This window comes from Artibeus jamaicensis, unplaced genomic scaffold (genome assembly GCF_021234435.1).
Source record: "Artibeus jamaicensis isolate MK-2021 breed Jamaican fruit bat unplaced genomic scaffold, CSHL_Jam_final contig_465, whole genome shotgun sequence".
NCBI classification, from domain to species: Eukaryota; Metazoa; Chordata; class Mammalia; order Chiroptera; family Phyllostomidae; genus Artibeus; species Artibeus jamaicensis.
Genome location: NW_026521843.1, coordinates 10,389,528 through 10,403,883, shown reverse-complemented (window position 1 = coordinate 10,403,883; position 14,356 = coordinate 10,389,528). Strand labels below are relative to the sequence as shown.

General features: G+C 47.4%; 1 protein-coding gene across 9 annotated transcripts in view; it reads right to left on the bottom strand.

Annotated features, from left to right (window-relative positions):
• Positions 1 to 14,356, bottom strand: part of TDRD15 (tudor domain containing 15) — a 395,033-nt gene that overhangs the window by 235,430 nt on the left and 145,247 nt on the right. The window contains exon 1 of one of the 9 annotated variants that reach the window (XM_053666893.1): positions 7,277 to 8,126. The exons of the other annotated variants lie outside the window; for them this stretch is intronic. Coding sequence (XP_053522868.1) covers positions 7,277 to 7,281 — 5 coding nt within the window. The 5' untranslated portion in view covers positions 7,282 to 8,126. Of the gene's footprint in view, positions 1 to 7,276; positions 8,127 to 14,356 lie in introns of those variants that run through there. 9 annotated transcript variants of the gene reach the window in all.

Below are 14,356 nucleotides of genomic sequence, written 5' to 3'. Positions count from 1 at the left end.
TCATCTACTCCTTCACCAGGCTGGCCCCTCAGAGTAGGACATAGCAATAGCAGCTGCCATTTCAGCTGGGGAAGCGCACGCCCAGCTGGGGGAGAACCACTTCCCTTCTCCAAACAAACACAAGGAGCCTATTTTTGTGCTAGGTGGGAGAGACGTCCCAGAACTCAAGGGGGCGCTGTCGGCACTCCCTGGCCCGCCCCAGTGCTTCCACAGGCACCTGGGAAACAGCAGCTTGGGCTACACATCTGCTTCCAGAATAACCTGAATCCAGCTTTCGGGAAGGGACTCCGTAGGAGACATTTAAAGACTGCACCTGAATGTCTCCTCCAGGATGCATGACGATGCTATAAAATTGAACATATACGACCCAGGCAGCAACACTTTGCCACACCTCAGAGATTGTGTCTACCTGCCCACACAAGTTTAATAAGTCAAGTGCATTGTGATAACAAAGTTTGGCACAAGACGGATTGTGTGGCATTTTGTTTCTCAGAGGTCAGTGATAAACTGTGCTTCTTGAAATCTGTTTTCTTACAAGAGGACAAATCCACTTTTATTTATTTACTTTTCAATGAGTGTAAATCCTGGAAGGGCACAGATTCTGTGTCTCATGCCCTTAGCGGGAAGCTTCCTTCAGAATCTGGCACAAGCCACGCACTGTTTCCATGAGCACGCGAGCCTCTTCCCCAGATGACCGGGTTTTGTTCGGTTGGCCACCACGAGTCACTGTGCTGTTCTTTGCTGTGTACACAGAAGCATGACTCTGGCCCAGATAGGCTGGTTCGGTTTTACCTCAGGCATACACACCTTCAATTTTAAGAACTTATGTGCTCCCTCTGGTTCCAGAGACCTGGCTTAGAGCCTTTCAGTCATTTTGTCATTTTAGAAGTCCTGTTCCCAGCAATCTCCATGGGCTCCCAGATGGTGGGAAGAGCCTGGAGATCCTAATAAAGAAGTCTTCTGCTTAGACTTTGGCCTACTCAGGAGGACCAGTGCAACAGAAGAGGATATTCCAAAGAGAAGAACTCGATCCTCAGAATAGACAGGGGAGGAAGCAACCACAGGCATGGTGCATCGACTGCCAGGGTCTGCAAAGGGCCTCAGCTGGTACCCTCCCTGCAGGCTAACAGGTGAACTTTCTACAATCTTGGATGCTTTCTGGAGTCAGAGACAAAAGACCTTATTACAACAAAAGCAGTAGCCAGAGCCCCAATTTCCAGGGAGTCTGCATAGGTGCACCCAGCTGGGTACACAGGAAGTGCTTTGCATCACGAGAGAGCAACTGTGACGGGGGGGGGGGGGGGGCATTGCTTTAGAGCGGTGTATGTCAACACCTACTCTCTCTCTCTGAGGAGACGCTACTTCATCCTTCAAAGTTACTTGCTACAAACAAACCTTGAAAAAATGGTCCAGATAAAGAATGGCCAGTGCCTGACAATCTCAGCATACCCAGCAAGACACATGGGAGCACAGGAGCATCCTTAAAGAGCAGTCCCCACGATTAGCACTATCCAATGGGAGCTGGCCTCTACCTAAGTCAGCATCCCACTGCACCCTCCCTCCTTTGATACAGGGGTCTTGTTCTGAAGATTAAGGTAAGGGGGAGCTAAGACTCACCAGATGGTGCCATTCTGAAGTTACCTTTATTTAATTGGTCTCCTTAGTAATACCTAAGTGACTGTGATATGATAATCAAGGGTCTCATACATGCACGCACACATGCACACACCCAGAGAGAGAAATGGAGAAAGAAATTATTTTGCTCCTTTTCAAAGCTGTCCCTGGCTTTCTAATGCTGCAGTCGGAGTATTCCAGCCCTGGGGAAGAAACTCCTAGTTCTCAAGGAGTTCACAATCTGCCACAGGAATCACAGTAATGCAGTAAGCTGTGATAAGCACAGTGACACGTGTGCAGTTCCATTAAGTCTTTTGTTCTCCCTGGAGAAAGGAAGAAAGGTTTCTTTACATGATACGGCAATATCTCATTATCCGCTATTTTTTAATATTGTACATCTTAAAGTCATGTCTTGGCTGTTTTGTGGTGAAGAGTGAACTGATGAATAATTTAGAATGGTATCTTAGCACCCCTCCCTGCATATAGGAAAAAAATGTAACCTGACTTAATTGTATGTTGCCATGATAACATTAAGAAAGTCCCCAAGGGGTACCCAGGACATGCCCGGCTTCATGAAAACTCACCGGACGTTACTTGAATTTATATGAACTCTGCTCCCGAACTTGTGCTGCATGTGTTTCAGGATGCAGTGCTGGCCTCTGTCTCCTGAGAGTGCGCAGCAGTGGCTGCGGTGACTCACCTTCACTTAAAGAGCTAATTAACTGCTTATCATGATTTTCTCATTTGGAAATCAAGAGGCTTATGGAAATCCTTTGGAACCACGAGTTGGAATTCATGCAACTCCATTACTCATTGAAGCCAGAATGCCTTTGATTGTGACAGTTTTTGTGTTGTTCTTGTTTTTTCTTTTTCTTTCTGATGCCTCCATAACACTGAAAGCCATCCCAGGCATTGAAATAGTGTGGCGACATAACGACAAAGTGAGTGCCTGGAGGGAAAAACATGCCGCAGAAGCAAGAATTACCAAGGCAAAATATGTCTGTATTTATATGAAGACAGATTCCACTCAGGGCTGGCCACAGCACAGAAGGATTAGGTCACACTTTTATGGCAAACAACTAAATGTCATAAAGTTGATCAGAATCAGCAACCTACACAAGCATTGGATACTAGGCAGGGTTAGATGGCTCACGTCACCAGGGTTCAACCAATGCAAAGAAGACCGATGGTGAACATTCAGAATGCCAAAAGTGAGAAGGACAGTCAGAGCAAACTTAGACAATGAAAAATCCATGGCCAGGAAAGCACTGGGTCCACTCACAGCCCCTAGATATGTGTGGCTTCTACTTCCTGGACACACAGGCATCCTTTGTACCCCTTCTTCCATTCTCAGAGGTTACCCCTGTGCTTTGCACAACTGGTGGCATTTATTGAATGCGTGTTAAACTTGAGGTCTATTCAACTTGCCCTTGATGCCTCATCTCCCTCTCCCTTCCCACCACAAACACATATACTCCACATTCTAGTCTTGCCCCCCATGGTCCTACCCATAGCCCTTTGCTCACTCCATTCCCTCCTCCTCTAATCCCTTTCCTTTCTCTGCTCTTTCCTCCTCTCTGCCCATCTTGATATATCTGCTCTTCAAGGCACAAGTTCTAATGACAGCCCCTCTGTTGGGAACCGCTCTGCCTGGTTTCAGGAATTGTAACTACCCCCCATGGCCATGGCTGAGTGAGCAACTTCCAGAATTTGAGCCACCGGAGACAAAAGCTTTTCTCTGGTACCAAACGCTGCCTCAGTTTACTCCCCTGCCCCTAAAGCTTGGTCAGCTAATCAGAGGTGGGTATGACTCCTCACAGCGAGGGGCAACCTAAGCCAGACTCAATCACTTGGGACTCCATCATGGAAGGACTCGGGGGGCTTCGATAAAGAGGGAGCAATGGTCTCTTGCCCCCCAGCTATTCTGACATAGCCTGAGTCCCCATATCCTCTGGGAGAAGCTCTTCCTGGCTCTAATCCACTTAAGCCTGCAAACCTGTGTGGGGAGGTCGTGCAGCTCCTTGTCTTGCTAGAGCAGTATCTAGGGTGATCTAGCATAAAAAAGAAATCCTAGTAATCCTGTGAAACCTGCTTTTCTAAGAGTGCTTTTATTCATATGTTAAGGGTCTGAGCAGGAAATGAGTATGTCTCCCAAAGTTTCTGCAACCCCCTTTGCTGACAGACTCTGACTCAGACTAAGATTTCTTTGAAATGTTATCTACTGTTTGATCCTTGCCACCCTGTATTCCTGTGTATTACAACCCAATAAAAGCCCCTGGAGGAAGGGGCTCCTGGCCTTTTTCCCCTGAGAAACTGGCCAACTCTCTTCCCCAAGTAGATCATATGTTGGTAGTGTTTGCTTTCACCCGTGGCAGATGGGAGCACTTGAGGACAAATTCGCCCCCACACCCCTCTAAGAAGCTTTCCTCAATCTTCAACTGCCTTTTGCTTCATCAGAATTCTTTACTCCTTCATCTGTGTTCTCATGAGTTTTCATTATTACTTGTAGTATAATCCCATCTCACTTTCACTCTGTTTATAGGCATGTGTTCACTGTTCTCTAGCTCATTTGATTAAACTATTTCTTGAGCACAGTATCCAGGTCTTTTTTCTTTCTGTATGTACATGACTGAGCACATTACTTTAAATTTAGCATATGCTTCCTAAGGGTGGGCTAAATAGTTAGCCGAATTTACATGAGCAATGACCATCTTGAAATGGGAGAATCATTCTGGATTTCCCCAAAGACTATAGTATGAAAATCCACAAGGAAAGGCATGCCCTCCAGCCTGGGAGCTCACTGAGACTCCCTAGAAGATCTGACGATATAGCAGCAGACCCCCGCCCCGTGTGTTGGCCCCACTAAGAAGAATGTGCTAGACACAATGCAGGAAGAAAGAATTACCACATATGAGACATGAGAAACTCAGATACCAGGCTCTAAAGGAACAGGTCTGGGGACTCAGGGCCAGCACTGTCACTGCCTGCAGCTCATCACCTGGGGCTTCATGGTGGGCACAGAGCAGTGCATTACGGGGCTATGCAATGACATGTCTGGCCCAAAATAGATGTTCTTTTTGCTTTTTAAACATCAGAATGCTTATTTCATTTGAGCAGCCTCTTTGTGAGTTGGGGCACCCAAATCTCTCAACCTTTCTAGGTGGCAGTCAAATAATCCCTGCTTAAGGTCTCCATAAGTGGCAGAGGTGTCTTGGGTTGGATAGATTAAAAGACAAAAAGTTCAGACAGGTGGAATCATACCACGCAATTGCTCCAAAGACCTGTAGCTACCCCAAATTCCAAGCTTTCTATGAGATGTGGGTCTGCCTGGTCCATTGACTTTCTTTAGTCAGCTTCCTAAGGATGGCTCTCTTTCAGGAAGAAGATGGCCTGACAGACTCAGAGGAAGATAAGGGCACATGGGAGTCTTGGCTGTTGACTGGAGAACCTTTGACACAATTGGTGAATTCAGCCACTACGAGCACTCAGGTAAATTCAAAGTGGTTTCGATTTGACTTGAAGAGTGGAAGCTACTGACAAGCCTAATAAAAGGAGAGTAAAGTTCAGTGGGGTATGAAAGTAGGGAAGAAGGAAAAGGTATATAGATTATGGCTGGGAAATCCTAACTCAAGTTCAAGGCGTTAGGTTTGTCTAGTGATAGTGAAGATCTGAAAATGGCTGTACCTATGGGTAAATTTTGGCGACTGAGGACAAAAGAAACAGTCCCAACACTAGGATATCAAATAGCTGTTGAAACCAAAGAGGAAATAAAAAGCCAGGACAAAAAAAATCCATTCAGGTGATTGATTCATAACTGAAGAAGATGGCAATCAGTTTGGAAGGCAATAGTAGATGGAAGTGTGGTTGTAGAAAAAATAAAGAGGTAAACAGAAAGCAGGAAGCACAGAAAGAAGCAAAGAGATACTGGTCTGTGAGAGACACTGTTGCTTAGTTCAATTGCAAATATCCTTGTGAAAAGTCATGCTTTTGAAAGATGCCTGTCATTTACTTTCATGAGGAAGATGGTCACATGGAGTTTTAATAGCAAGGTTGGATAGGGAATTATGAAATAGGGGATGTAAGTGAACTCTGGTATCCCAGGTGGGAAGGGAGACAGGCTAGAAAGAATGTGTGTCCGGACCCTTTCCCAGGGTAAGGTAGAAGGAGAGGCAGGATGGGGCTAAAAAGATCTACCTGAAGGTTATGACCCTGGGTGGAGCAGGCAGGAAGACAGGCACCTTCCTTGGGTCTCTACAGATTCTATACCACAAAGAGAGTTGGTTTCCTGAACTGAGCATGTCACACTAGGGCCCAACTGCTGCCTACACATGCCCCATGACAGAGGCAAAGCTGGAAGCGAAAGGCACAGCATGAAAGTGTAAGATGATTCACTTTGTTATTGGTTCTCCACTAGCATCAGGACATGAGACGGCAACCACTGCTGTCTCCCGCCCAGTGATCGATAGATAGAGTGTGTCTTCATTACCAAGTTAGCGGCCTAAAGGAAAAATCCAGAATGGTGTGCCAACCGCTTGTCACCATTGTCATTCCAATAACTGAGCAGCATTTGGATCATGACCAACCTTTTGAGAACCCTCCAGTCCCCCTTAGGGACAATCCCTCTTCCCTGGACAATTAACTCCAGCCGGTGGGAAGTGTCATGGCTTGCTGTGCACTGCAGCTACCCACCTGCAGGCTGTTTTACTGGTACATAGTCCCAGACAAGGGCAAACTCTCATTAGAAACTTCATTTTGATTTGTGGTCTACTGTCTGTCTCAGCGCTAATGCTTTAGTACTTCCCCACCTGACTTCTAACCCCCACATTAACTTCTAACTTGTTTCCCTCAAATATTAGTGATTCTCTTCCCAATTGTAATCATTTGGTGCAAGTGGCCAGACTGAAACAACATAGCTCTCCATTCATGTCCTCTGGTTTGATCCATGGAACCAGTGATAGAGAAAACCAGGGAGAAGCCTTGACCTATGGAAATTCTAAGTTAATAGTGGGTTTTTTCCACCCTCACTGCTCAGTTAAAGCCTTTTGTTCCTTCCCGGATCCAGCTCTATCCAAATGTGGCTAATTTTACTACATGAACTTCTCTGAGGCATTAGAACTCCAACTGGCTCCTTTCACCACCAATTCAGGGCATTTTTGAAAAATCCATTTACCCTTTCGACCATCCCACCACAATTTTCTCTCTGCTTCTAACGTTCTTTCTCATTAACATGGGACACATCATTGAGGCAAACCCACCATGTACCTCCTCCTAGAAGCACAGAGCAAATTAAAATTTTAAAGGATTTGAGTTCAAGGCAAGACCTGATTTCTCTTCAAGGCCTTGTTGTTTTCAAAGGAGACCCCTTTTTAGTAACACAGAACACTGAAGAGTCAAGTGCCTTTGGATAGGCAAATGATCTTGGGCGTTTCTGGCAGGTGGTGATTAAAAACAAACAGCCCTCTGGTGGCAGGTACAAAGGCTACATTTCTACCCAGCACCTGACACTGGACAGGAATGCAACAGCTAAGCATTGAAAGCAGCAAAGCTGAATGCTTTGAGTGACAAGGAATAATAACAAGAGTGACACCATCTAATAATTGACTATGCACTGTACTTACATATCCCTCATATCACATTTCTGTAAGTAAAAATCATCATTCACCTCATTTTCCAGATGAGGAAACAGGCTCAGCAGGATTAGTGGTGTTTACAAACTTGCACAGCGTCACAGTGGCCTGCAGCTCTGATGTCCCGTGACACCAACCTGTCTCTTGTTTGTTGTCCCTTGAGCAACAGTCAAATCCTGTAGCCAAGCCTCAGCAGTCACTCGGCCTCTTGGCAGGCCAGTGCAGATTTCTTTTTGGAAAAGCAGGACATTTTTAATCCCATGTATACCTGCGCATTCATAGATTTTTCTTTGAAAAACTCTGGCATCACCAGTTTGATGGCCAAGTTGACTTGTGTTCTAAGTATTGAAAGCCAGACATGAGATCTCCTAGCCAGGAAATGTTTAATAAAGGAGTCAAAACTTCCCTTGTGCGACTTACTTTTAGGATATCTCTGAACCTGGGAGCAAACTAATGACCTCCTAGAGCCATGTCAGTCACGGGTACTCGTCAACCGAAGGAAGCTGGAGCTCAGTGAGAGGCTGGTCTAGGAAGCAGCTGCATGTAAGTGAAACACGGCACCCGCTTTATAGTTAAACAAGCCCAATTATGAATCTTGGCTTCCTCACTGATGAGTTGAGTCACATGGACTTGGGTGGCATGTCACATGGGCTTCTACACCTCAGGTTCCTCATCTGTGAAATGATAATGATGCCTTCCTTTCAGGGTGACCTTGAGGGTTATACAAGGCAACGTGTACTACACTGGGCACAGGGAAGACCTCAGCAAGTGGTAATACCCTTTGCCACCGTCCCCTTTCCAAAATACATTGAAAGAAAATGACTTTTTACTAAATTAATGTAATATTTATACTATTAAAGTTCACTTCAGATAACTTGTATGTGATTCAATCTATTATGCAGAAGCAAAATGATGATCCATCAGTTTCTCAAATGGACTGTGTTTTTCACAAGATTTCTCAGATGGCATTTAAATAGTTGCCACACAAGGCTGTCCTCTTCCAGACCTGCAGGTAAACAACAACCTTGAAGACATGATCCCAGGGTTTCCCATACACCCAGTCCTAGGGCAGTGTCAGAGCAATTAAATTAATTTAGAGAATTATGATCAATTATCTACAATGAACTGAAATGAAACAGGATGAAAAATATTAGCTAATCCAACATAGTGAGATGGTACATTCAGTGTGTGTGTGTGTGTGTGTGTGTGTGTGTAGGGGGGTACAGCCTTTGTCATTATGCAAGCGCTTATGTTCACTCTTTTGGGGAGTCTCTGTCATGAACACCCCCAAATACATGTTCCTTGGGTCCCCAGAAAGAGCTGGGGGAGGGAAGAGATAAGGAGAGGTTTTCTTTTGGAGTAAATAGTGACTCAATTTCTTGGAATCATTTGCTTCACTTAATCAAATACTTGTCTTTAATCTTTTATTTCCTAGTCTTATGCTATAAAGAAAGCGGGCTGAACTGAATTTTACACTCGGGTACTCACTGGTACCACATTTTCTTCTAACAGTTACTATTTCTTTTCAGTGCCCATTTGTCATCTTCTACCCCTTCTCGCTTCAGAAAACTGGTCTAGACTTCTACAAATAATACATATGCATGTTTTTTCACCTAAACAACGTATTTATTCCCCAATCTCAATTAAATTTGATTGTCATTGGTTACAGCTGTAAGAAGAACATTTCTGAGAGATAATCGGATCAGATAATGTGTTAATGTAATCAGGGCTTCTGAGAAAAGGCAATATGACAGATCGGAAATCGTATCTTTGGATGGATACTGCCCACGTTGTCGGTCCTCTTCCCACAGTGGCAGTAGGCTCCTCAAACTTCGGGGGTGCCCTGACTTCCCATCACATTATGGAAAGCCACCCCGGAGCCACATTCCACCACTCTGTCAGAGAAGACTAAGAACCAGAGGTAAAGATTCCTACTTGAGTGTCCAGCAGCTGTTGCTGATGCTTCTAGATGTACCAGAAAGGTTCCATTTTGCAGAGCTAGAGGCTGAGGTGTAAAGAGAATAAACTCTACCTACCCTTCTGAGGAAGGGATCTCTGTTTTTTTACATATGAAAGCTAGCAACGCTGTCTCACATTGGAAGAGCCACCAAGCCACCAACACAGTCTTTACATTAGCTTGAAATGGAAGATCACCAGTGAGTAAATCCATCAGAGGACTGGAGGCCCACTCTTGGCTGTGGAAGATGTTGAGAGGCAGATACATTTGGCCTTTCCCTCTCTCTGAACAGCCATTAGGGACCCTTGCAAGAAACTAGCCAGCGGCCCAGGGAGAAAGGGCAGAGCAGTGCTGAGTGAACAAAGCAGCTATTTAGTGCTTATAGATAATATCCTACTCCAGCATCAGCGCATCAGCAGAGAGCTTGGCTGGTGAGGGCATCTCCTAGGAAACCATCAGATAACACTGGGAGAGACAGGCTTTAACATAAAAAGAGCTGCAGGGGAAACAACGCAGGTAGCTAGAAATGAGCCGTGTACCATAATGCAGCAATCACTTCTGGTACAACAAATAGGCCTGCACTGCTCATGTGGACGCATCTGTACTCAGAGTAGGAAATCCTAGGGTCCTGACACCAGAGGTCAGCATCTCCCCTACCCACCAGGTGAAATGGGGAAGCAGAGCCCGAGCTGTTAGACAGCTAAGAACCCACCTTTTGGACCAACCCTGGGCACTGGCAAGGAGCGGAAGTGATCAGATGGGTTGCACGGAGAGCCCTAGGCTGGGATGAAGAGTGGCCAGGCTCCTGAGCCTCTGACCTGCACAGTGTATGCGTCTGTAGGATAGTGGCTGTTGATAAAATCTGCCGGCCTTCAACCTTTTTCTATCTTCACTGCCCCGAACCACATCTTTTACCCTCACTCTCCTCCTCCATACACACACACACTGAGTTGTTTCAGAGGTCGGCTCTACTCTTAATTTGTGTTAAATCGCTTTCAGGATTCATCAGGAGATTAGCATTAAAAAAAAACTTACATCAATTTTTGAGCAGTCTTCCCTTCATTCATCTGCTTATTTGGTCAAGAAGGCATGTGTGGAGGTGCCTAGTGATTGCTAAGCACGTTTCTGGGACAAAGCAGAGGTCCGCGGAGCGTCTCCTGACCAGCTGCAAGCCCCACTTGGAGGCCGGCTGAGCCAGAGATAGGACCTGGGGATACTGGTCCTCTTGCTGGTGACTATTCAAACTCTTGGTTGCCAAGCAACCGGTGGTGATAGTGTAATAATAAATAAACATCACTTTGGAATAATCTTCTGAAGCTTGTCATTTAGCCATTTTTTTAAAAATAAAAAGACTTCCTTGGAGAATTATAGAATTCAGAAAGTGCACATTGTTTCCTGGCTGCATGTGAAATATGGAGCTTCTGTCTGCTTAAGGACATTTCCACCCAAACGCTTGTCTTGCCCGGAGGTCTCCTGCTGGGATCATCCAGATCTCTAGGCCAGAATCACTTTGTGAAGGCACGCTCTGACCTTCAGCTTTCACGGCTCCGACAAGCCACACAGGTGCTTTGATCCAAAGTTTCAGCTGTGCTCTAAGGCCAAAAGTGTCTGCAACTCAGCTGAGCCTCCTTCAAGACTGGTCTGTTACTTAAGCCGCAGTGTAAACAAAACCACCAGCTATTCGAAGGGGGACAAATCATTGTCTTAAGAATGTAAGGTCTGCAACCTTTTTGAAGGAAGAGGTCTGAGACACAGATGAGCATTCTGGAGGGAATATTTATATTCACTCATCACAGGAGTGGAAAGGGCACGGGTTTATGACCAGACAGATCTAACTGACCCCTAGGCTAGTTGCTTAAAGTCTGGGAGTCAAGCCTCCGTTTAATCCGTAATTCAAAAAAGACAATTATCCTGAAAGCTATCAAGCCAAACCATTGTAAGGATTAAATGAGCTCAGTAATGAAAAGTGCAAATTCCAAACCTAGCTCATAATAGATGCTTAATAAGTCCCCCTCCACGTCCTCTCCTTCTGCTGCACAGAAATGTCATCGGTCCGGTTTCAGTTGCAGCAGCTTTTACCGCTGAAACATGCCGTTTGGAAAGAGCGCTCTAATCCAGCCTCCTCGCAAATGCAAAATGACCGCTCTCTTTAGCATGCTATAGTGATGCTCCCTGGTGCTGATAGGGACAGAGCCGCACGCTACATCTTTACAAAGTCTTTAAAAGACTCCTCTGGATCTATAACCACGACTCTGAGTGGGAGTCCCTCCCCTCACTCACTCTTCTCTTTTCTCTCTGCCCTCACTTGTCTACTGTCTCTTTTATTCTGCATCCACCTTCAGCCCTCACCCTGGACACACTGACCTCCCTGTCCCCTCCTCCTGCTAAATTTAGAGTCCGAGCTGTCTCCCTGGTGTGAGAGGTTGGAGGGCCATGGCAGCAGGCTGCAGAGCTGGGCTTGAGGTGGCTGTCGGCAGTGAGGGAAGGACAAATGTCAGGGAGACCTACTCCCTGGCCACCTCCCCCAGCCCCAGTATTCACTTCCTCTGCAGCCTCTCTTGACAGGCAGGGTAAAAGCTGGAGGGCACAAGGGCCTTTGAAGTCTGGCTGCCTGTCACTGGAGCTCAAAGAGACCAAGGGCTTGTCAAAGCCCAAGCCACCGGGGCTCCCTCCCTTTCCCAATTAATTCAGTCAGCTCTGGAAGGAAAGGGACTGTGCTATGCACAGAACCAAGTCGGAAGCAGAGCATGCTGGTGCAACGCTGCAGCATCTAAAATCTTTTCCATGCGCTGGAGCCCAGCCATGGCAGGAAAACTGCGTTTGCTCCTCCGAGGGTAGTAGCCCCACAGCGGTGGACCTGGATCCCAGATCCTGGTCCCCCAGCCCGGGGTGGCCAATGTCAAGAATCCTGTCACCAGAGCCTCCTCCCTTCACTTGGACTTTATTTCCTCCCACCCCCCAAATCTACCCCAAAACAAGCACCAGTCATTTGTAAGAATCGGTGAATCTCTGGCCTTTTCTGAGAACATGTTTAGAAAAGAAAAAGTTCAAATTCTCTGTGTGTGTCAGGACCTCATGGGAGCTGCAGGGATGGAGAGACAGGGGACTCAGAAGGCAAGTGCCCCTCACTCCCCTTTTAGCTTATTCTTCACCTCACATGACTGTTTCAATACCAAACTTTTCCCTGAACTGATGTTGAAGTCCCTGCTGTGAGCCGAGACTGCCCCAGGTGCATCCACCCCTGCTCCTGTAACCCCCTCTCCACGGGAGAACCAGCCAGCATAACAAGGGACTCCCTGCCCAGGCCTGGACAGTTCAGGCTCCTCTCAAATGACGCATGGAGGGGCAGAGAGCGGGGGGCGGGGGGGGGGGACCAAGAATCAGCTCATCTACCTCTCTGGAACAGCATCAGGTCATCGCCCAGATATGCAGCCAGGGGGCTGGAAAAGGCAGGGAACGTTCACTCCAGAAGTTTTAAAGATTAGGATTGAAAGGATTTCTTAAGGGCAAACACCATGGGGGGAAATTCGGCATTTAGGGTAGCGGCATGCTGGGCCATGGAGACGGCACTGGGGTAGGGTGCAGAAGTCCCGGGTTCCGGTGCCAGTCCTGTCTCCAATCAGCTGGATGGGGTGACCAGGTCCCTGGACCTCTCTGAGCCTTAGTTTCCAGAGCTGTAAGTAGGAAGCAGCCTGGCCCACAACACAGAGGTGGTGTGAGAACCAGGGTGGCTGTGGCCGGGTAAGTGCGTGGTAGCCTGCCATGCGGGGACTGTGGCCACACAGACTGACCACAGAGGTAGGCGCAGAAGAGTGTGGGGGGCCGGCGCTCCCCTAAGTTACAGGTCAAGATGCAAAGTGAGGAGGAGGAGCCAAGCGCAGCTTTGACAGCTGTATTGTGACTCCTCACATTTCATGGCACAAGGTGCCCATGGAAATTGGGCTCCAGACACGGAGCCCACTGCCCATCATGGCTGCCTCTCCCTCAGTGTGCCTCTGTGCTGCAGTTAAACAGCGCTCGTGATGGGGCGGGGACGGTTTCTTTCTCCCGCGTGTTGTGCTGAGGTCGTATAGAGAAAAGCAGTGTAAATGCTGGAATGGGCAGGTACCCCAACACTGCCTGTTGTCACCTTACATTTCCACATCCTTTGGTCCCCAGTCTTCTCATTCAAGGGCACATTTCGCTCATTCAACCTCGGGTGAACTAGCTGTGTGGGGGTGTCTCTCTAAGAAAATCAAACACACAGACATAAAGTGGTTGAGCCGAGCATTTGCTGTGGGCTGTTGTGGGTCCTGCCCTAGACCCAAATTTTCCAATCGCACCAGGACAGCGTCCCTATCTGAGAACTGTGACAGCATTTATATCTGAAGTGGCTCTGCTGGATAGACCATTCTGCGTCCAAGTACTAAAAACCTGTAAAAAGTTGGGTTACTCCATAGGGGAAAACACTGCACTCAGCTTATGTCCTGCTGTAATGAATTACAAGCCGTTTCAGCAGCCAAGTAATTCTCTTTGGCCAAGAGATGCCCTGCTAGCTGAGGGGACCACAGGCCGAAGAGGGCCTTTAACAAGCGACCGAAGCTCAATCGCCTGAGCCTGCCCTGGCTGAGTTCCCATGCAGCCCCAGCCTCCCCCGCCACCAAACCGCAGCCCCCACCTCCAGCCGGCCAGCCAGCCAGGCTCGGGGGCCTGCGAGGTGGCGAAACGGTGTACTCTGTGGCTCCGCCTGACACTGTGGCCTCCTTACATTATTTCCAGCCCAGGGGTATTTGAGAACCACAGCACGTGGAGAAGCAGCCCTTACAAGGGAGAATCGTTCATTAGTTCACACGTGGGTACTGACCACCCAGGATGTTTCAGCCCCAAGTCCAAGGGGGGAACATATACATCCTCCCACATGCACTCACTCTAATAACCAGATCGAACCCCAGAAGGAAGAAGAGGCGGCCTCGGCAGGACACCGGAAACACCGACTGGCAGGCTGGCTCTGCCGAGGGCTGGGTGACAGTGGGCGCGTCTCTCCTCTCCCAAGGAAGTGACCGTGTGAGCTGCAGGGACCGGCACCCACCAGGACTTGTGGAAGCATAATCCGACTTTACGTCCTCATGGAGAGCAATGGAAATGAATATTTAAAGGTATGGGGCCGTAAAACCGTGGG